The sequence below is a fragment of the Coregonus clupeaformis genome, chromosome 38 (genome assembly GCF_020615455.1).
Source record: "Coregonus clupeaformis isolate EN_2021a chromosome 38, ASM2061545v1, whole genome shotgun sequence".
Lineage (NCBI taxonomy): Eukaryota > Metazoa > Chordata > Actinopteri > Salmoniformes > Salmonidae > Coregonus > Coregonus clupeaformis.
The window spans coordinates 6,692,255-6,714,791 of record NC_059229.1 but is presented as its reverse complement, the minus strand read 5'-3'; the positions used below and the strand labels follow the sequence as shown (position 1 = coordinate 6,714,791).

General features: G+C 42.1%; 4 protein-coding genes across 12 annotated transcripts in view; 3 read left to right on the top strand and 1 right to left on the bottom strand.

The window, feature by feature from the left end:
- The window catches only part of LOC121534036 (trafficking kinesin-binding protein 1), a 57,583-nt gene extending 55,663 nt beyond the window's left edge, over positions 1–1,920 (top strand). For 5 of the 8 annotated variants that reach the window (XM_045211744.1, XM_045211745.1, XM_045211743.1 and 2 more), the window contains one exon: positions 30–1,920. In XM_045211744.1, the coding sequence (XP_045067679.1) occupies positions 30–483 (454 nt within the window). In that variant the 3' untranslated portion in view covers positions 484–1,920. The remainder of the gene's footprint in view (positions 1–29) is intronic. The other 3 variants (XM_045211750.1, XM_045211747.1, XM_045211749.1) reach the window with 3 other exon arrangements.
- Positions 1,921–2,080: 160 nt separating this feature from the next.
- Positions 2,081–3,506, bottom strand: LOC121534038 (cholecystokinin-like). Of its 2 annotated transcripts, XM_041840472.2 has the most exons (3): positions 2,850–3,506; positions 2,475–2,750; positions 2,081–2,276 (listed from the first exon to the last, which is right to left on the bottom strand). In XM_041840472.2, the coding sequence occupies exons 2-3, from the start codon at positions 2,746–2,748 to the stop codon at positions 2,206–2,208; spliced, it is 345 nt and encodes a 114-aa protein (XP_041696406.1). In that variant the 5' UTR covers positions 2,749–2,750; positions 2,850–3,506; the 3' UTR covers positions 2,081–2,205. The 2 variants fall into 2 exon arrangements, with proteins under 2 accessions (XP_041696406.1, XP_041696407.1); XM_041840473.2 differs by having other exon boundaries at positions 2,193–2,293; positions 2,475–3,506.
- Positions 3,507–3,995: 489 nt separating this feature from the next.
- LOC121533011 (keratin, type I cytoskeletal 42-like) lies at positions 3,996–8,758 on the top strand. Its single transcript, XM_045211682.1, has 9 exons — positions 3,996–4,043; positions 5,250–5,378; positions 5,788–5,870; positions 6,101–6,268; positions 6,631–6,779; positions 6,929–7,050; positions 7,490–7,710; positions 7,954–8,039; positions 8,325–8,758. The coding sequence occupies exons 1-9, from the start codon at positions 3,996–3,998 to the stop codon at positions 8,402–8,404; spliced, it is 1,086 nt and encodes a 361-aa protein (XP_045067617.1). The 3' UTR covers positions 8,405–8,758.
- Positions 8,759–18,178: 9,420 nt separating this feature from the next.
- LOC123482806 (trafficking kinesin-binding protein 1-like) lies at positions 18,179–19,743 on the top strand. The gene is made up of 4 exons (XM_045211751.1): positions 18,179–18,283; positions 19,121–19,229; positions 19,317–19,376; positions 19,619–19,743. Exons 1-4 carry the CDS (start codon positions 18,213–18,215, stop codon positions 19,625–19,627), a joined length of 249 nt encoding a protein of 82 aa, XP_045067686.1. The 5' UTR covers positions 18,179–18,212; the 3' UTR covers positions 19,628–19,743.
- Positions 19,744–22,537: the final 2,794 nt, after the last annotated feature.

Sequence of the window (22,537 nt, the reverse complement as noted above, 5' to 3'; positions counted from 1 at the left end):
GGTCTTTTCCTCTTTTCCTGTATTTGCAGCCTTTGCTCTCGCAGCCTGTCCGCTTGTGGGAGCTGTGAGCATCTGAGCACCAAGTCGCCTTCCTCCTCCAATCAGCAGCATTGTGGGCTGATCTTTGACCCTAGCCAGGGCGGTGGCCACCACTCCACCTCCACCCCAGCACCTCCTCTATCACTAGGACTCCTGAGGCTGCTGGAGGAGCAGGGCATCTCCGGCTCCACCGTCCCCTACCCTTACCACCAACTGACCCCACTCACAGCCCACACACACCCCACAACGGCAGAGGAAGATCGGGATGGAGGTACATTCAAGATGGAGGAAGAAGGGAGAAGGAACATTTTCAGCTTCAACCTGGTAGAGAAGCTGAGGAGTCTGGGACTTCACAAGGTGGCGGCCCGAGGGGTGGTGGACTGGAGAGAGAACGGAGAGGAGAGAGAAGCAGTCAGGCAATACAGACATCCACCTAGAGTCTGAGAACAACTGGGAGAACTCCCTCCCCGCTCCTTCTCCCCTTCCTCCTCAATCGTCATTGACTTCAATCCACATGCTGGCTATGCCACTGTACCGCCATTTTGTGTTTCGGGCCCACAGCAATACATTGTAAAATGGAGACTCGGGAGAACCATAGAGCCATATTGAATTTCTGTTACGTCTACAGTCGCTCTTCTTTTTGTAATGGACTCCTGTATTGTAGATACTAGGTCTCCACGACAATGTGTGACATCATGATCATTCTCAGGAGAATCACCTGATCACCGCTCCGGCTGGCTTGAACACGCGGAAGGGTTTTAGTTTTTTTATAAAATAAAAAGTTGAGAAACATGCGTTGCTTTTTTCTACCTGTGTTTCGTGGGTGTCGATGGTTTTACACGGTATGAAAGTAAGGGAATGGTGCTTCTCGTGGTGTTTTTTTTTTTAGAAAGGACCCCACCATATGTTTTCTAAAATAATTTGTTAATACCATCAAATACAATGACATGACCTTTTCATTATGTTGGGAAAGATTCAAGGTATCGTTATTTAAGAACCACCAAACTGACCACAGCAGTTAGTTAGTCACACTTAAAAAAAACCCAAGATGCACTGGAATTCAGTATGTCCTTTTGCAATATATAGCTGCTATTAGAAAATGAATCATTTGTGGGTATTAACCACATTCACTTTACTGTGGTAAAACCACTAACACTTCAATCACTCCCCATTACAGAATGGTGGAGAGACTGATACACTGACTGAACTTACTGAAAGTTTGTGACATTATTGACATTCACTGAGGTATACTACTCTGCTCTTTCCCAAATGTCCTCATTTAGCACTAGCAGTACTGTGCGTTTGTATGGCATCACACAACATCACCTGCTGCAAGTCATTGTAAAATGCTTTACTTCGAAATGCTGTCAAATATGTCAGTCATTGTGAACTTGTGCATTTATTCGAACCTCACCAAAAGCATTCAGGTAGTCTACCATGCTGTACAAATGTATTTAATGTCATCAGGAATAATAAAAGTTAGCTGTATGAAAAAATTAAGTTGGGCATTGAAAGTGAATTCCTCCAGTGATTGCACTAAGGGGGATACCTTACGAGGAAAAAGAAATACAAGCAAAGTGTCACCGGAAAAAAGAAAGGTAGAAAAACCAAATTATCAAGGACTGCATGCTTTTTTAAAATACTTTTTGGGCTGTCTGGATAATCAATTGTATATAAAAGGCGTAGGATACTGAAGATCAAAACGGAAAATGATAGCAAATTACGACAATTTGTGTTCAGAAGAAAATGAACCAAACAGCAATGCATATATTTCAGATGTTGAAATGGACTACTCTTTGCTGAAGTATGTGTTATAATCGCTGAGTTGTATGTGTGTATAAATTGTACCACCTGTAAATTAAAAAGTACATTGTATTTCCATCAGGCACACGTGAATGTGTGTTATTTTTCTACTCGATGGGCCGGTTTCCCGGACACATTAAGCCTTGTCCAAGACTAAAAAGTACACTCAATGTATATTCTGTGTCCGTGGAAACCGGCCCATGTCCTAAACAAAAACAAGAAAGTCCGTAGACATACATACTGCAAACATGTTTATTATGACACTTGGATTAAAAGCAAAAATCAAATGACATAAACCAATGTAAATATTCCTGAGTAACGCCAGTGCAGGCAGACGTTCCTCAGTTGGCCTCTGGTACGTCTCTACTCTGCACTTCGCCGTCCAAAGTCTACCCATCCTTGGTAGTCTCGGTCCGGACACTCGTTCATCATCTCTGCGAACAATACAAACCTACATGAACCAAACAGAAAAGTTCAATGTGCGTTTAAAGTGCTCAAGCGAACGACGATACACTTCTCTCTCTCTCTCTCTCTCTCTCTCTCTCTCTCTCTCTCTCTCTCTCTCTCTCTCTCTCACACACACACACTCACACACACACACACACTTAACTCAACTCGACACCACCATGTACCTGAGATGGCCTGCATGATTTTCTTGGACATGAACTCGCGCTGGTCCTCCGACAGGTGCGCCATCCTCTCCATCCGTGCCATGCTCATTTGAGTGTCTTGCTCCCGCCTAGCGACGTTCTCCGCAGCATTCCTCACTGCCTCCCCCCTGGCCAGTAGCTGTGGCAGTATCCCACCCTGTTTGGTGTTGTCATCCGACTTGGATACGGGCGATGTCAAACCAACCCCCACTAGCGCTGCCATGAGGGCGCACACCAACAATCCACTCATTGCCATGCCTGGACGCAGAATAATAGTTTTCTAACAATATAGCTTTAGATGATTAAAAGTAGGAAATGCAAAAAGCAATTTTGTGTGTGAAAGTGAGCGTCAATTACCTTCAAAGAGAGGTGATTGTATGTAACAGTCTGTACAAAATGAAGTCAGCAAGTGCGAATGATATTGCCAGTTCTTTATGTCAGGTCTTTTATACACAAAGGTCTATGTAACCAATATGGTCAAAGAGCAATGTCTGATAACAATGTCCAAGATAGATCTTTTGATTGATTGAAAAAGATGATGGAAACGCCATGCGTAATGGATACTTGGTGCCATTCTGCATTCAGGTGGGGCGCATCAATATTCTAATCGTTCACCTGGAAATGTGAGACAATAAAGTAAAATTCAGTTTGATGTTCAATAGTGGTTGTTGTTACAGAAGTCTACAACCCTGTCATAACACCTGTATCCAAGGCCAAGGTCCACCAACTCTAACTTCCACTTGCATTGACATGCAACGAAAACCATGGATCGATCATTGAAAATGCCATGGAAAAAGTGGCAAGTGGTCCATCACTTAGAAACACATTTGAAACACAAAGGCACCATATCATTACTGTTGTTCTCATTACTGTTGTTCTTAATATAGACCTAGTTGTAAAATGATTATGACTTTGATATCGTTAAGGCGTAACCTAAACAACCGACGAGGAAGGGTTAAGTGTACAGTGTGTGATGACGTACATCCTCCACTCTTATCTGGACTAAAGAGGGCATCATTGACTGGGACCAACATCAGAGTTGTTTACCTATAGATTTTCTAAATAGTTAAGACAGTAGCTTCTGTATATAATATAGTCTTTAAAAGCTGTAAAACATGTTTTTATTCAATTCATACAGATATTATATCAATTTTGAATGTTGTCAATGAAGCTTGTCAATAAAAAATACATTTAAAAATATACTGTAATTGTTATCAGGATACCACAGCCAAAATGATATGCTGTTATGGAAATAGGAAACGAAAGATAATGGTTTAACATGGGACCTGATGTCTCTTTTCATGGTGAACTTCACAGTAATGTAAAGTATCAACTGATTTATATAGAAAAACTGCAAGCCAGTCTGTAAGTTTATGGCACTCCAAGGGTGATGATAATGCATAGGGCGGCTCTTTCCTAGGAAGATTGGAGGTGTGTGTGTGTGGTAACTGGGGTAATTGAGGTGCGTGCGAGTTATTGTTCATTCAGTTTTGAGATGTGGGTATGGAAGAGAGAGTTACGGAGAAACTGATCATTAAAGCAAAAAAGCACGTAAGATTGTTGATGTCCTAGATTCAAAATACACCTATTTTGTTAGTGTCCTTCCACCTCCAGCCCTCCAAATTGTGCTGGCCCAGTCTGTGCTGTGTCCCTCTTTTTTACTGGTGTAACTTCCAGTAAAGGAGGTATACCACTCCCCTACATACCTGCTTTATCATATGAGCCCAGACACACAGGCATTCCAACTGACATTTGGAAGGAATTGGACGTAGGCCAAAGACAAATCCAGGCAGAACATAAATATATGTACCTGTGATAATAGAACCAAAGAAAGCAGTAAAAGTAGCAGTGATTAGGCACGTAATGGTGTATTAGTTTCCCTGGAAATACCTCTCGTCACTCGGTGCCAAAAAAGAGTCTAGGCTGAATGAGGGGGCTTTGGGGTTTCAATGGGTGGTGGTTTGAGGATAGCGACAGTGAAGTCTTGATGGGGATAAGTTTACATTGCGAGGCATGTGGATCATTCATCACGTCCTCTTGTGGGTCCACCGTGTATGAATGATTTGTACTTTTGTGGCTTTGAGGTAAAAAAAAAAAATGTCTGCTTACAGATTCTTCAGAAAGTATTCATACCCCTTAACTTTTTCCACATTTAGTTGTGTTCCAGCCTGAATTTGAAATTGATACAATTTAGATTTTGTGTCACTGGCCTACACAAAATACCCCATAACGTTAAAGTGGAAATATGTTTTTAGACATTTTTACAAATTCATTAAAAGTGAAAAGCTGAAATGTCTTGAATCAATGAGAATTCAACCCCTTTGTTATGGCAAACCTAAATAAGTTCAGGAGTAAAAATATGCTTAACAAGTCACATAATAAGCTGCATGGACTCACTCTGTGTGCAGTAACTTTTAACTTAAAAAAACTATTTATTCCATCATTAACTTTTCTAATTGCTATTGAGAAGAAACAGTAACCTCTAGTTTGCCTGTAAAGCTTCAAGGAAAAGTCTCACTATTACTAAAATACATATCTGTATTACTATTATAAACACACGTTCCTAAATACATAATGAGGACAATGACATAGCAGTATTTGATCATTTATTTTAAATTCCATTATGTTGGGGATTGTCTAATGGGAGTGTGCAGATTCACATAAGGTGATGGGATGCTCCCCAAATGGCACCCCATTCCTTATGTAATGCACAAAAGGGCCCACTGAACTGATTCCCTCCACTCCCTGTGTACACAGGTGCGCTCTCTAGAGGCAGCCAATAGCAAGTTGGAGCTGCAGATCAAAGAGTTCTACGAGATGAGATCACCGACTCACAAGAAGGACCTCAGTGGGTTCTATGCCACCATCACAGACATCCGCAACAAGGTACTTCTGGGTAATGTAGTCTTAATGTAGCAACCCAGTGGGCACACACTGGTTGAATCAACATTGTTTCCATGTCATTTCAATGTAATTATGTTGAACCAACGTGGAATAGACGTTGAATTGGCGTCTGTGCCCATGTGGGAAGGGAGGTGGGGATAGGATTGAGAGGATGCCAACAGGTTTGTGAAAGAAGAGAGTCACTAGAATTAATTAGATAAGTGATAGATTAGAGGTGTAATTCCGGTTGTCTCTCAGTATTTATCTTGTTGACCGTTGAAAAACTGTGTCCTGTTGTATATGAATGAACAATAGACATGACCCAGATCTGCTGATCTAAACACATTATATCCCAAACATAATTGACACTGTTATTACATTCCATTGACAGTGGCTATCCTCCTGTTCCTAGATCCATGCCAGGTCTGTGGAGAACTCTCAGATAATCCTGCGGGTGGATAATGCCAGACTTGCAGCTGATGACTTCAAGATGAAGTAGGTGCACATCTTCTCTGTACTGTACACAGCTTCTGTGAGTGTACTGTTTCTGTTTGTAACTCTTGGCCTATATGTTCTAGATTCAGTAGATCCCATCCTCCCAGATCTACAGAAATGCTTATGGGAGTAGGCAGGGGCTATGGATCAGTTTATGGTTGGGCAAGTTGTATATTGGTTTGTTGTGAGGAGGAAGTAATCAAGCCCTCTCCTTTCCTCAACCCTTGTAGGTTAGAGACGGAGGCTAACATGCGTATGACGATGGAAGGGAATGTGACTCGTCTGAGAGGAGTCCTGGACAGCTTTACACTCACCAGAGGAGACCTGGAGATGCAGATTGAGGGGCTGAAGGAGGAGCTGGCCTACATCAGGAAGAACCACGAGGAGGAAACCTCCTCATTTCTCCTCATACACTCAAGTCTTAACTCTTGTGCTGTTGGCTGAGGTGTCAATTCTCCAGGACAGCCACATGTGGATTTTCATTTGGACACAATGGCTCCCTCTGTAGTTTTTGCAATGTTTTTGCGCTTGAATGTATTTATTAATTCTCAGTGGGTTATAGACCTTTCCATGTTTGGCAACAAGGGGGCAAAACTCACCCACAACAAATCTAGGGCAACTTCACAGTTATTAGTACTCAAATATACAGTAACTCATTGTTTTCAGGTGCTTTTGCCCTTCCCTGTGTATAAGTAAACTACAAATCCCAGGTATTATAGCACAATTTGTCCCCCTTTTCCTGTTGTTAGGAGATGCATTTGATGCGGCCGCAGCAGTGTGGTGCTGTGAATGTGGAGATGGACTGTGCTTCCTCAGTGGACATGAGCAAGGTGCTGGAGGAGATGAGGACCCAGTATGAGGGCATGGTGGCGAAGAACCAGAGAGATGCTGCCAAGTGGTTCGAGAGCAACCTCTGAAAATAGGACAGGGGGCCTCGAAGGGTGTGGGCCCGGGTCCCTAAATGTGTTTTGTGAGAGGCACAATTGACATGTAGTGATACTATACGTTTGACTAATACGGTGTGTGTGTGTGTGTGTGTGTGTGTGTGTGTGTGTGTCAGGTGGAGGTGCTTCAGAACCAGATCACCACCAGCACCACAGAGGTCAAGACCTCTCAGTCTCAGGTGACCGACCTGAAGAGGACCTTCCAGAGCCTGAACTGCATTACATTTGACATTTTAGTCATTTAGCAGACGCTCTTATCCAGAGCGACTTACAGTTAGTGAGTGCATACATTTTCATACTGGCCCCCCGTGGGAAATGAACCCACAACCCTGCCGTTGCAAGCGCCATTCTCTACCAACTGAGCTACATGGCCTGCTCACTCAAGTATGATGTCAAACCATCTTAGTGAATCAGCATCCCTAAACATATAGCATTTCTCTTTACCCTATTTCTGTTCCTAAAATATGGAATTCCTTTAGGTCTTAAAGGAACATTACACTCCAAAATCAAAGTTTGTTAGATGTTTTCAGACCTCCACAGTGGTGTAATGTCAAGGTGTTCTAACAGCTTTATGTGCACCAATCTAACTATCTCTACCCTTCTTCATCTCCCTGTTCATCAATTTCTACTACCCTCTCCTTTCTCCATCCCTTACAAACATAAATACATTCCTAGAAGGGGTACCTGGAGCAGAGTGTCACTGATATAATTGGTCGCTATGGCTCCCAGCTGAGCCAGCTGCAGGTTCTTATCAACAGCATGGAGGAGGAGCTTCAGCAGCTCAACGTCAGCATCCAGCAGCAGGCCTCCGAGTACCAGATCCTCCTGGACATCAAGATGAGGCTGGAGATGGAGATCGCTGAGTACAGGAGGCTGCTGGATGGAGAGGGACTCAGGTGAGAGGGGATAATGGAGAGGAGGAAAGAGAGGGAGGGGGAAGGGATGGGGGGATAGCGAGGTGGGGGAATGGAAAGAGCGGAAAGTGTAGAGGGAGGATGGAGCAAGTTGGAGTAATAGGTACAGTGGGTTCAGTGAATGACAGCTGTTTATTGGAACCTCATTGCAAACTAGTAGATCAAGATGTGTGTTAGTGAGTTTAGCTGACCATAAGTGTTCTTCCCCTGTATGTCTACAAGTAGACATGTGGAGACCCGACAGGAGGTCAGGAAAGTGATCGTGGTCGAAAAGGTCCAGGAAGTACAACAAGACCAGGAAGTGGTGGCAGGTGAGCAAGCAGGATAACAATTAATCAAATGAATGAATCAGTGAAAGAATCAAAATACTATAAATAAATAAATAAATAATATGCCATTTAGCAGACGCTTTTATCCAAAGCGACTTACAGTCATGCGTGCATACATTTTTGCGTATGGGTGGTCCCGGGGATCGAACCCACTACCTTGGCGTTACAAGCGCCGTGCTCTACCAGCTGAGCTACAGAGGACCAAGTGATGTTAACCATAATACACACAATTAATTCATTAATGAATTCCTGTGGCTCTTTCCACAGAGTACAACCCACATATGCAGAAGCGTGTAAGGGTGATCGTTGAGGAGATGGTTGATGAGAAGGTCCAGGATATAAACTAACTGAGAAGGCCAGATAGTTCCGGAATCTGGTGAAGTTGTAATGGATCACACATACCCCTGCAAACGGGGGTTCAAGCCTCGTCTATATATATATGTCATGGTCGCATACTGTAATATTTCTCTTTTGGCAGGATTGCATCAGCTGAATGATAACTGATGTAATTTACTCATGTTACCTTATAATTCTTATATGGCTCTATCATATAGCAAATGGAATATTATTTATAGAATGTGTTTTTCCTGTTGTTCCATTCGTTGCCACCAGGTGGCATTTCTCTCATTTAAACATATTTGGCCAGCTCAATTAAAAGTGGAAACAGATTATTACAGTTGCATAAGTGACATCAGGGAAAATATTACTTGCTACATCAGCCATTATAAAGCTAGTTTAGCTCTATTGTATACTCCCAGGATCACAAGCAATGTATGTTCTCTTTACTCTATGGCTTCATGATACATTTGGCTGTTGATAAAATCTAGATGTCAATGCATTTCAGGACACTGATATCATAATTGAGGGTGTGTTGTTGTCCTCAAAAAAAATGAAAAGAAACATCTTTACAGCAGTAGCGGTCGGTGCTGTTTAAGATGAGTGAGGACAACTATTTTTTTAATGAGCATGGCCTTATTTCTATTACAGCATATTGGATGACTGTCATTCATATTCCATTCACCCAGTTCAATGTAACAATGATAGGTTTAGGCTTCTACATGATGCTAAAATGTTCCCTATACCCATCATGCGGTTGCTACAAGCTAGTCTATGAATGAAAGTTTACAACGCAGGTGCACACAGGTCCAGAGAAAACATTTGAGGCGACAGACAGTGACACATTCAATACCGCCTTGCAAAGTCTTGCCTGCATCTAACTGATCTAGGGTGTAATCAACAGTTGCAAACGAGAGTTTCTATTGGCCAATTTCAGGTATGTTTATCCCTGTTTTGTTCCGTTTGCTTCCGTTTAAGAAATGTTTTTCAACAGAATCGGCGGAATGAATACACCCCTGATCACACGTAAGCACAGTTCACTTTCATAGCAGCCACACTGCATTCCTTCTCACATCTTTGTGCTTTCCTCCTCTCACCTTTTCAGCTGTCTGTGACCAAGCAAAAAAATCTTTCCAACCCCGCTGACAGCTACACACAGCCTACATCGTTGTCACCATATTAGCTAAAGTAACATCATAGTCAACATAGCTAATAGAACTAATGCGTTAGTAAACCCGCAACAATTATGCAGTACAGTGTACAGACAATAAGCAGTTTAGCAGTTACACCGGCGGGCCCAGGTGGCAATAAATTAATAAAACCAAAAGCTTACCTTGACTTGGAAGAGTTCCAGTGTTGGATAGCCATAGCCAGCTAGCTAACATAGCATCCCTGTCTGTTTGAGCTAGGTGTTTGAGTAGGCTAAACTAGCTAGCTGCATTTGCTAGCTAAGTGAAAGTAACAAATAAATTTAAAAAATACAACGAAATACAGCTAGCTCTCTCTCCCTCTCATTTTTGAAGAAATTAATGAGTTCAAAGCTGTTTAACTATTGGCTTTCTCTCTCTTTGAGTCAACTACTCACCACATTTTCTGCACTGCAGTGCTAGCTAGCTGTAGCTAATGCTTTAGATTCATTCTCTGATCCTTTGATTCGGTGGACAACATTTAAGTTCATGCTGCAAGATCTCTGATAGGTTGGAGGAAGTCCTCTGGAAGTTGTCATAATTACTGTGTAAGTCTATGGAAAGGGGTGAAAACCACGAGCCTCCTAGGTTTTGTATTGAAGTCAATGTACCCAAAGGAGGACGGAAACTAGCTGTCCTCTGGCTACACATGGTGCTTTTGATGCTACTGTAGACCATCCTTGCAAAACAGTGTGTTTTAAAACAATTATTTGGTGACATGAATATATTTAGTATAGTTTTATCTAAAAATTATAACATTTTAAATGTTTCACTATTTTTATTTATCTGAAATTCACTGAGGAGGATGGTCTTCCCCTTCCTACTCTGAGGAGCCTCTACTGATTTAAACAAAGTGTGTACAAAGAATCAGTTTGCACAGTTTCAGCAGAGAAAGTTTCATTTACGTATACAGTACCAGTCAAAAGATTGAACACCTACTCATTCAAGGGTTTTTCTTTATTTTTTACACTGTAGAATAATAGTGAAGACATCAAAACTATGAAATAACACATATGGAATCATGTACAGTTGAAGTCGGAAGTTTACATACACCTTAGCCAAATACATTTAAACTCAGTTTTTCACAATTCCTGACATTAAATCCTAGTAAACATTCCCTGTCTTAGGTCAGCTAGGATCACCACTTTATTTTAAGAATGCGAAATGTCAGAATAATAGTAGAGAGAATGATTTCTTTCAGCTTTTATTTCTTTCATCACATTCCTAGTGGCTCAATAGTTTACATACACTCAATTAGTATTTGGTAGCATTGCCTTTAAAGTGTTTAACTTGGGTCAAACGTTTCGGGTAGCTTCCACAAGCTTCCCACAATAAAGTTGGGTGAATTTTGGCCCATTCCTCCTGACAGAGCTGGGGTAACTGAGTCCTTGCTCGCACACACTTTTTCAGTTCTGCCCACAAATGTTCTATAGGATTGAGGTCAGGGCTTTGTGATGGCCACTCAAATACCTTGACTTTTCTGTCCTTAAGTCATTTGCCACAACTTTGGAAGTATGCTTGGGGTCATTGTCCATTTAGAAGACCCATTTGCGACCAAGCTTTAACTTCCTGACTGATGTCTTGAGATGTTGCTTCAATATATCCACATCATTTTCCTTCCTCATGATGCCATCTTTTTTGTGAAGTGCACCAGTCCCTCCTGCAGCAAATCACCCCCACAGCATGATGCTGCCACCCGCGTGCTTCACGGTTGAGATGGTGTTCTTCGGCTTGCAAGCGATCCCCTTTTTCCTCCAAACATAACGATGGTCATTATGGCCAAACAGTTATATTTTTGTTACATTAGACCAGAGGACATTTCTCCAAAAAGTACAATCTTTGTCCCCATGTGCAGTTGCAAACCGTTGTCTGGCTTTTTTATGGCAGTTTTGGAGCAGTGGCTTCTTCCTTGCTGAGCGGCCTTTCAGGTTATGTCGATATAGGACTTGTTTTACTGTGGATATAGATACATTTGTACCTGTTTCCTCCAGCATCTTCACAAGGTCCTTTGCTGTTGTTCTGGGATTGATTTGCACTTTTCGCACCAAAGTACGTTAATCTCTAGGAGACAGAATGCGTCTCCTTCCTGAGCGGTATGACAGCTGCGTGGTCCCATGGTGTTTATACTTGCGTACTATTGTTTGTACAGATGAACGTGGTACCTTCAGGCGTTTGGAAATTGCTCCCAAGGATGAACCAGACTTGTGGAGGTCTACACATTTTTTTCTGAGGTCTTGGCCGATTTCTTTTGATTTTCCTATGATGTCAAGCAAAGAGGCACTGCGTTTGAAGGTAGGCCTTGAAATACATCCACAGGTACACCTCCAATTGACTCAAATGATGTCAATTAGCCTATCAGAAGCTTCTAAAGCCATGACATCATTTTCTGGAACTTTCCAAGCTGTTTAAAGGCACAGTCAACTTAGTGTATGTAAACTTCTGACCCACTGGAATTGTGAAACAGTGAATTATAAGTTAAATAATCTGTCTGTAAACAATTGTTGGAAAAATCACTTGTGTCATGCACAAGGTAGATGTCCTAACCGACTTGCCAAAACTATAATTTGTTAACAAGACATTTGTGGAGTGGTTGAAAAACTAGTTTTAATGACTCCAACCTAAGTAAACCTCCGACTTCAACTGTAGTAACCAAAAAAGTGTTAAACAAATCAAAATATATTTTATATTTTAGATTCTTCAAAGTAGCCACCCTTTGCCTTAATGACAGCTTTGCACACTCTTGGCATTCTCTCAACCAGCTTCATGAGGAATGCTTTTCTAACAGTCTTGAAGGAGTTCCCACATATGCTGAGCACTTGTTGGCTGCTTTTCCTTCACTCTGCGGTCCAACTCATCCCAAACCATCTCAATTGGTTTGAGGTCGGGTGATTGTGGAGGCCAGGTCATCTGATGCAGCACTCCACTCTCCTTGGTCAAATAGCCTTACACAGCCTGGAGGTGTGTTTCGGGTCATTGTCCTGTTGAAAAACAAATGATAGGCCCACTAAGCCCAAACCAGATGGAATGGTGTATCGCTGCAGAATGCTGTGGTTAAGTGTGTCTTGAATTCTAAATAAATCACAGACAGTGTCACCTAGCAAAGCACCCCCACATCATCACACCTCTTCCTCCATGCTTCACGGTGGGAATCACACATGCAGAGATCATCTGTTCACCTACTCTGCGTCTCACAAAGACATGGTGGTTGGAACCAAAAATCTCAAATTTGGACTCTTCAGACCAAAGGACAGATTTCCACCGGTCTAATGTCCATTGCTCGTGTTTCTTGGCCCAAGAAAGTCTCTTCTTATTGGTGTCCTTTAGTAGTGGTTTCTTTGCAGCAATTCGACCATGAAGGCCTGATTCACACAGTCTCCTCTGAACTGTTGATGTTGAAATATGTCTCTTACTTGAACTCTGTGAAGCATATATTTTGGCTGCAATTTTTGAGGCTGGTAAGTCTAATGAACTTATCCTCTGCAGCAGAGGTAACTCTCAGTCTTCCTTTCCTGTGGCAGTCCTCATCATGAGAGCCAGTTTCATCATAGCGCTTGATGGTTTTTGCGACTGCACTTGAAGAAACTTTCAAAGTTCTTGAAATTTTCCGGATTGACTGACCTTCATGTCTTAAAACAATGATGGACTGTCATTTCTCTTTGCTTATTTGAGCTGTTCTTGCCATAATATTGACTTGGTCTTTTACCAAATAGGGCTATCTTCTGTATATCACCCCTACCTTGTCACAACACAACTGATTGGCTCAAACGCATTAAGAAGGAAATAATTTCCACAAATTAACTTTTAACAAGACACACCTGTTAATTGAAATGCATTCCAAGTGACTACCTCATGAAGCTGGTTGAGAGAATGCCAAGCGTGTGCAAAGCTGTCATCAAGACAACGGGTGGCTACTTTGAAGAATCTCAAATATCAAGTATACTTTGATTTGTTTAATAATTTTTTGGTTACTACATTATTATTTCATAGTTTTGATGTCTTCACTATTATTCTACAATGTAGAAAATTGTAAAAAATTAAGAAAAACCCTGGAATGAGTAGGTGTGTTCAAACTTTTGACTGGTACTGTATCAAGGCTCAAACCGCATGTAAGGCCCTGGACCAGAGCTAGACATGGAGCATATACAGTAAAGGCAGGTTTGTCATGCAGAGAAATGTTGGGCCTCTTTCATCATCATTCAAAACGTTTTAGAAGTTCTATACAGTAGTTGTAATTGGTCAAAGGCTGCATTCGTTAGTGTCAATTACCTCGACTAACCCCTGCACATTGACTCGGTACCTGTACCCCCTGTATATAGCCTCACTATTGTTATTTTACTGCTGCTCTTTAATTATTTGTGACTTTTTATTTCTTATTATTTTGTTAACTGTTTTGTTTTTGTTTTTTTGTATTCTTTCTTAAAATTGCAATGTTGGTTAAGGCCTTGTAAGTAAGCATTTCACTGTAATACCTGTTGTATTCAGCGCATGTGAGAAATACATTTTTATTTTATTTGATCAATAACTGCATTGATTGATTAGTTGTTCAATTCTGAGTGTTACAACAATCTTTCCTCTCGGTCAACAGGTGATACATAAGCACAATTAATTATACACCTAACATCTGTATGTACCTGGTCCATTACTTCAAGCTTAAGCTTATTTAGCAGAATGGGCTCTGATCAAAAGTAGTGCACTATATAGAATAGGGTTTCATTTGTGACGTAGCCAATGAGGGTTGTCTGAAAGCAGTGGTGTCTTCTGGTCCTAGCTATATCTTACTCATCTGAGCCATCACTTCCTCTAGCCTCTGTTCCATCTCCTTGACCATCTTCCCTTAACAGGAAAAATGTGTCATGGGCTGTGTCCGAATACCCATTCTAGCTTTCTAAATTGTAGGAAATTTGAGTATGCGAAAATAGAACGTTATATAGTATGTGGAATTTCAGAAATGTAGTATGCTTTAAATCACAGGATGTCATACTCATTTTGACTTTTCATCTAGTAGAATTCGCTGCACACTACTGAGGAAGATAATCGTTTTTTGAGACCTACATAATTTCTGACAACAGCTGATAATCAGAATGGTGGGATTATACGCAATTGGTCATTAGATGACGCCTTCGCAGCATGGATGAGTATAGTATGTTGATATTAGTTGCGTACTGCATTCGTTTTTACTAAGCAGTGCATTCTAAATAGTATGCAGTTTAAGTAAGTAGTAGAAAAGCCATTGTTACTTGAAACTACTTGAGATCTGCCAATTACTTTCACTGACTCATAGATAGCAGTGGTGGTGAGTGGCACTTTAAATCAGAGGACGGCTCATAGTAACGGCTGAAACAGAATGAATGGAACGGTATCAAGCAAATGGTTTCCATAGGTTTGATCAGTGGCGGCTCCTGAAAAAATTCTCAGGGGGGGCAATTTTTCTGATGATTTAGGTGACCTACACACATTTAAAAAAATATATGTCCAGCAACAACATGAAGACAGGGGCAGCATATAAGTCAATACTGATATACACATTACTTGCTTCAAAAAGGCCTCATGGTTGAATTGGAAATATGTGCACCTGAGCATAATTCACAACAAGCAAGCAGGAGCTTTTGATAGAGGCTACTGAAAACATTGATGCAAGTTATTGGTAATAGGAAATTTTTATACACTTCCATATTCTGCCCTCTTGTATAGATTTGTGAAAATGAACAGTGATAGACATTTTGCCTGAAAACAGAATTTGAAAATAATTTCTAGAAAAGGTAAACACAGCTATCTGTATGGCTTTGTAAAAATGAACAACCATATTCTGGCCAATTGTATAGATTTGTAAATATGAACAACCATATTCTGGCCAATTGTATAGATTTGTAAAAAAAAAGTTTTACTTTTTTTTTAATGAAAAATAACTATTTTAAACAACATCAACTGTGAACTGATTTGGGCGTGTGTGTGTTAAAGAGACAGACAGGGAGGGACAAAGAGAGAGAGAGGCTACATTACTTGTACTGAAACTGTTCTCTTCTCTCTTTCAATGCAGCAAAGCGGTCAATGACTTTCTCATTGAAATCAGGCATAAAATTCAGCTGATGCACATAGCAATGCACGTAATGGGCATTCTTGAAATGCTCACGTACCTTTTGCTGCACACCAGCCTTCTCTCCCCTCATCACACTGGCTCCATCGTAAGCTTGCGCAATGAGTTTGACTCTCAGTTTCAGTCTCTCCAAAAGCACACTGGCGATTGAGACTGAGGTTGATTCCGAGATGGGAAGGAACTCAAAAAAGCGCTCCTGCACTCTGTGGTTGCTATCTATGTACCTGCTGTGTCTGTGTAGAAACGTCCGTGGTCTCGTCAGCTTGGATAGCTACGAAGTTCGCCGACTTCACCTCCTCCACAATATGTTCCCTCATGACCGCTAGCATACACTCCAGTAGCTCGTTTTGAATGGTCTTTGATGTGAACTTCTTTCAAAGAGACAATCGAGTTGCACTGAACGCTAGCCATCTTGATAGTAGTACGTGAATTGATTGACGCTGCTACCCGCTCTTTTCTTAGTTACGTTCATGGTTATGTTACGTATGACGAAAGCGCGTAAGTGCAAGCCCTCAGAAACCCATAGAGATTGTATTGAAAGCTCTGATATTTGAAAAAAAAGATTTTACATGAGAGGCTATGAGAGACTTCTGGGCGATTTTCAACCTGACTGAAATCGCCCCAAAACGGGCGGGGCCATTTGAAGCACGACTTTAGCCTGATTGGACATTTAGTGGCAGATCAGACGTCTAGATTAGAACACTGATAACTACTGTTGCCGTGATATAATTGATTAGAAAAAAAATCCCTTGCTTTTCCCGTTTGGCAGTGCGTCGCCCATATCGCCCTAATGAACACACCGCCCCTGGGTTTGATAACCTTTAATTCAATCCATTCCATTCCAGCCATTACTATGAGCTGTGCCCCCGTCACCAGCCTCCACTGATATATGGGGACTTGGCTTTTGTGTGCTCACCATACAGACATTACAGTATTCTTAAAAGGTGTATTTTTATTAAAAACATTAAATACAAAATATGATCCTCTCAAGCTCTGTCAGGTTGGATGGGGAGCGTCGATTCACAGCAATTTACAGGTCTCTCCAGAGATGTTCGATCGGGTTCAAGTCCAGGCTCTGGCTTGGCCACTCAAGGACATTCAGAGACTTGTTCTGAAGTCACTCCTGCGTTGTCTTGGCCGTGTGCTTAGGGTCGTTGTCCTGTTGGAAGGTGAACCTTCACCCCAGTCTGAGGTACTGAGCGCTCTGTAGCAGGTTTTCATCAAGGATCTCTCTGTACTTTGCTCCATTCATCTTTCCCTCGATCCTGACTAGTCTCCCAGTCCCTGCCGCTGAAAAACATCCCCACAGCGTGATAATGCCACCACCATGCTTCACCGTAGGGACGGTATTGGCCAGGTGATGAGCAGTGCCTGGTTTCCTCCAGACATGACGCTTGGCATTCAGGCCAAAGAGTTCAATCTTGGTTTCATCAGACCAGAGAATATTGTTTCTCATGGTCTGAGAGTCCTTTAGGTGGGCTGTCATGTGCCTTTAACTGAGGAGTGGCTTCCTTCTGGTCACTGTACCATAAAGGCCTGATTGGTGGAGTGCTGCAGAGATGGTTGTCCTCCTGGAAAGTTCTCCCATCTCCACAGAGGAACTCTGGAGGTCTGTCAGAGTGACCATCAGGTTCTTGGTCTCCTCCCTGACCAAGGCCCTTCTCCTCAGATTGCTCAGTTTGGCCGGGCGGCCAGCTCTAGGAAGAGTCTTGGTGGTTCCAAACTTCTTCCATTTAAGAATGATGGAGGCCACTGTGTTCTTGGGGACCTTCAATGCTGCAGACATTTTTTGGTACCCTTCCCCAGATCTGTGCCTCAACACAATCCTGTCTCGGAGCTCTACTGACAATTCCTTTGACGTCATGGCTTGGTTTTTGCTCTGACATGCACTGTCAACTGTGGGACCTTATATAGACAGATGTGTGCCTTTCCAAATAATGTCCAATCAATTGAATTTACCACAGGTGGACTCCAATCAAGTTGTAGAAACATCGATCTCAAGGATGATCAATGGAAAGAGGATGCACCTGAGCTCAATTTCGAGTCTCATAGCTGAATAGGTCTGAATACTTCTGTAAATAAGGTATTTCTGTTTTTTTGTGGGGGTTTTTTGCAAAACTTTCTACAAACTTGTTTTCACTTTGTCATTATGGGTTATTGTGTGTAGATTGATGAGGAATTTTTATTTATTTAATCTATTTTAGAATAAGGCTGTAACGTAACAAAATGTGGAAAAAGTCAAGGGGTCTGAATACGTTCTGCACTGTATTTATATCTGAGAGGGATAGAGAGATGGGTCTTATCCCTGTATTAAGGATCAGGCTAAGAAGCTAACACACCTGGTTCAACTTTGATTTAGACCCTGTATCAGTTGAATCATTGCATTAATGCTAGGCAGGGTCAAAAGCCTCAACACCCGGTAACTCTTGCCCAGACCACGAATGGGGACCACTGTACATGATAGATCCTAGTTCAGTACTCTGACCCTGGTTCCTGTTTCCCATTCATCAGATAGCCCAGCTGCGTCATGAGCTTTCCATGAGAGACGACCTGCTCCGCTTGTACGCCAGCACAGAGGAGATCGAGAACGCCTCCGACTCACACTCACTGTGAGTATACACAAACACACACACTGTTACAAGCTTTAAAAGTCTAGGGTGGATGGAAAAGAGGCCTGTAACATAACTCATGCAAATTAGGCTATTGCCAAGGAACAGTGAGAACAAAATACGCCAACAACCAAATGCTACCGTCAAACACAAAATGTTTATTATAAAACACACAGTAAATGGTTTGGGGAAAAGGGGCTGAGCTGGACCCAAGGAATGAAACAATAAAGTCAAAAACCCCTAAACTGATCTTGCCTGCCTCAATAACTACTAAGCTTACGGCTAACCATACAAAAATACAGTGGGTGGTCCGCTCAGGTCTAACTAGTGTGTTTAGACAAGGTTTTCCTACGGGTAGTGTATGCCCAAGGGCGACTTGCTAAATCCCCCTTTTCCCAGGCACAAACAGTTAACGAGTGAGTACACAAAAACAAGACACCACCGTATACATACTCACAAACAAAATGAGTCTCTGTCAGAAAACACAACTAACTAGCTTTTAAAACAAGGTGATGTGTGATATGATTGGGTAAGAAAACAGAAACAGGTGGTGCAATCAGGAGAAATGTCCACTGATTGGTCCACCTCAGCAATCAGCAGATTAACTGATGACTGACAGGTGGGACACACCAACGACCTCCAATCAGGAACACAAAGGACACCTGTGATTAGGGCAGAAGGAGAGGAAAAACACAAAAAGGATACCTGTATACGTAACACACACACACTGCAGAGTACACATACATCGTACATCCTCTCAGGCATATCAACACAACTTTGGCAGGTAAACGTAAGACTTAAATTCTGACTGCCTTCTCCCTCTCTCCTTGTTTTCAGAATGAAGAGGAACAAGTCATCTTACTCCCTCAGTAACTTTGTCGATTATGACTTCATACAGCAGAAACTCAAAGGTCTGGAGGAGGAGAACCTCAAACTACGCTCTGAGGTGTGTAACACTGGCTACTTCTAAATACCTGAAGTCATTGAAGTGGATTGGAAACTTGCTAATGCCATTGATGTTGTTACTCCACAGGCCAATGAACTGACGTCAGAGACTGTTAACAATGAGGAACAAGAGCAGGAGCTGATGATGGTGTGTGTGGAGGAGCTCATTAAGTATACTATAATGTACTACAGTGTAATATAAAACATATTTGATAATGTATACGGTGTTACTGTGTTCCTGAGGGGAGAGTGAATTGGTGAGTGGGTGAATACAGTGAAAACAGAATGTGTTTGTACTATGTATTCATACTAACCCTCTCCCTACTCCTCTTCTCTCTATCATGTTCTCTCTTTCTCTTCCTCAATCTTTTTTTCTACCTCCACCCCCAGCCTCTGTGAATAAGCAGGTGGTGGACCTGTCTGATGAGTTGGCCCGTAAGGTGGAGGACACTCTCAGGCAGCAGGAGGAGATCAGTTCCCTGCTTGGACAGATAGTCGACCTGCAGGCACGCTGCAAAGGGGTGAGTGATCACAGACAACAACGCACACACATACACACACACACCTAAATACATACCCCCACACACACAAGCATGCAGTGCACAGACACACACACACACACACACACATGGCACTCCTCTCATGCCTTGAGGTTCCACAAGGACAAAAGACTCAAGACTCACCCACACCGAACACTTCTATAATGGAGTACATACTATATTTACATGTGCACTGAAGTTGGTATCTACAGTGGCTTGCGAAAGTATTCACCCTACCTTGGCATTTTTCCTATTTTGTTTCCTCACAACCTGGAATTAAATTTGATTTTTTGGGGGTTTGTATCATTTGATTTACACAACATGCCTACCACTTTGAAGATGCAAGTCTCTTGGGGTATGTCTCTATAAGCTTGGCACATCTAGCCACTGGGATTTTTGCCCATTCTTCAAGGCAAAACTGCTCCAGCTCCTTCAAGTTGGATGGGTTCCACTGGTGTACAGCAATCTTTAAGTCATACCACAGATTCTCAATTGGATTGAGTTCTGGGCTTTGACTAGACCATTCCAAGACATTTAAATGTTTCCCCTTAAACCACTCAAGTGTTGCTTTAGCAGTATGCTTAGGGTCATTGTCCTGCTGGAAGGTGAACCTCCGTCCCAGTCTCAAATCTCTGGAAGACTGAAACAGGTTTCTCTCAAGAATTTCCCTGTATTTAGCGCCATCCATCATTCCTTCAATTCTGACCAGTTTCCCAGTCCCTGCCGATGAAAAACATCCCCACAGCATGATGCTGCCACCACCATGCTTCACTGTGGGGATGGTGTTCTCAGGGTGATGAGAGGTGTTGGGTTTGCGCTAGACATAGCGTTTTCCTTGATGGCCAAAAAGCTTAATTTTAGTCTCATCTGACCAGAGTACCTTTTTCCATATGTTTGGGGAGTCTCCCACATGCCTTTTGGCGAAGACCAAACGTGTTTGCTTATTGTTTTCTTGAAGCAATGGCTTTTTTCTGGCCACTTTTCCGTAAAGCCCAGCTCTGTGGAGTGTACGGCTTAAAGTGGTCCTATGGACAGATACTCCAATCTCCGCTGTGGAGCTTTGCAGCTCCTTCAGGGTTATCTTTGGTCTCTTTGTTGCCTCTCTGATTAATGCCCTCCTTGCCTGGTCCGTGAGTTTTGGTTGGCGGCCCTCTCTTGGCATGTTTGTTGTGGTGCCATATTCTTTCCATTTTTTAATTATGGATTTAGTGGTGCTCCGTGGGATGTTAAAAGTTTCAGATCTTTTTTTATAACCCAAACCTGATCTGTACTTCTCCACAACTTTGTCCCTGACCTGTTTGGAGAGCTCCTTGGTCTTCATGGTGCCTCTTGCTTAGTGGTGTTGCAGACTCTGGTGCCTTTCAGAACAGGTGTATACATAGTGAGATCATGTGACAGATCATGTGACACTTAGATTGCACACAGGTAGACATTATTTAACTAATTATGTGACTTCTGAAGGTAATTGGTTGCACCAGATCTTATTTAGGGGCTTCATAGCAAAGGGGGTGAATACATATGCATGCACCACTTTTCCGTTATTTTGTTTTTAGATTTTTTTTTACACGTTATTTCTTTCATTTCACTTCACCAATTTGGACTATTTTGTGTATGTCCATTACTTGAAATCCAAATAAATATCCATTTAAATTATGATGTGTATTTTTTTATGGATTATCAGATAAATTGAGTTAATCATGAACATATAGTTAACATTCTTTGTGGCTAACTGAATTGGGCCGTTTGTTTTTGTCTCTCTCTTCAAACACAGTGAAGGGAGCAGCACCAGGGTTGAATAGAGTTTGGGCTAGACCTTTGTCTCCTTGGTATCTTCTTGATTGATTACAGCTTGAGGGGGTGAGGTTTGTGTGATTTAGGGCCTGTCATGTTTAAGCTAAACATGAGTGTGTGTGCAAGACAGGGGAGCGTGTGATTGGTTGGAGTAATAGTTCAGCCGTCCTCAGGGACAAAGAAGTGGGTGGAGCAATAAAAGAGTGGGAAAACTGAAGAGGACTATATAAGATGGAGGGAGACCTTAAGAATGTGTGCCCCTCTGCAGACGGGTATCGGCTTTGTTGAAAACTTTAATAAAGTCATTTCATGATGCAACAAAAACTCTGTAAGACCTTATTTGTAATAAAGTATGGTGGTTATTTTCCACAACATAATTGGTGACCCCGACGTGATTGGTTATAGAGATCCTTGAGTGCTTTTCCATCGTAGAAAGTTTGAGTGACTCACACAGACTCAGTGGCTGCTGTTTAGAAGGTAAGCTATGTTCTTACTTAAACTGTGCGTTTCGATCAGGCTGAATCTGAGAGTGGGGTACGGAAGGGTTCTCTCCAGAATAAGGACCAAATTTAGCAGAAGAAGCAGAGTTTTTGTTGGAATGAGGAATAAGCATGCATGCAATTGATTGTTGATGAGTTAAATCCTACGGATACCGCTTTGGGGAGCTAAAATTAGCACCCCAGAGGACAGCTCGGAGGTAGGTGGCTAGCCAAACGTCCACTGCGGATACCGCTCTAACGTGTTGATCATTGTTAGAGGCTGCTCGGAGGTAGATTGGACATACAGTACTGAAACGTCCACTGCGGCTACCGCTCTAATGTGTTTATCATTGTTAGAGGCTGCTCAGAGGTAGGTTGGACATACATTACTGAAAGGGCCTACGGCTACCGCTCTAACGTGTTCATCATTGTTAGAGGCTGCTCAGAGGTAGGTTGGACATACATTACTGAAAGGGCCTACGGCTACCGCTCTAACGTGT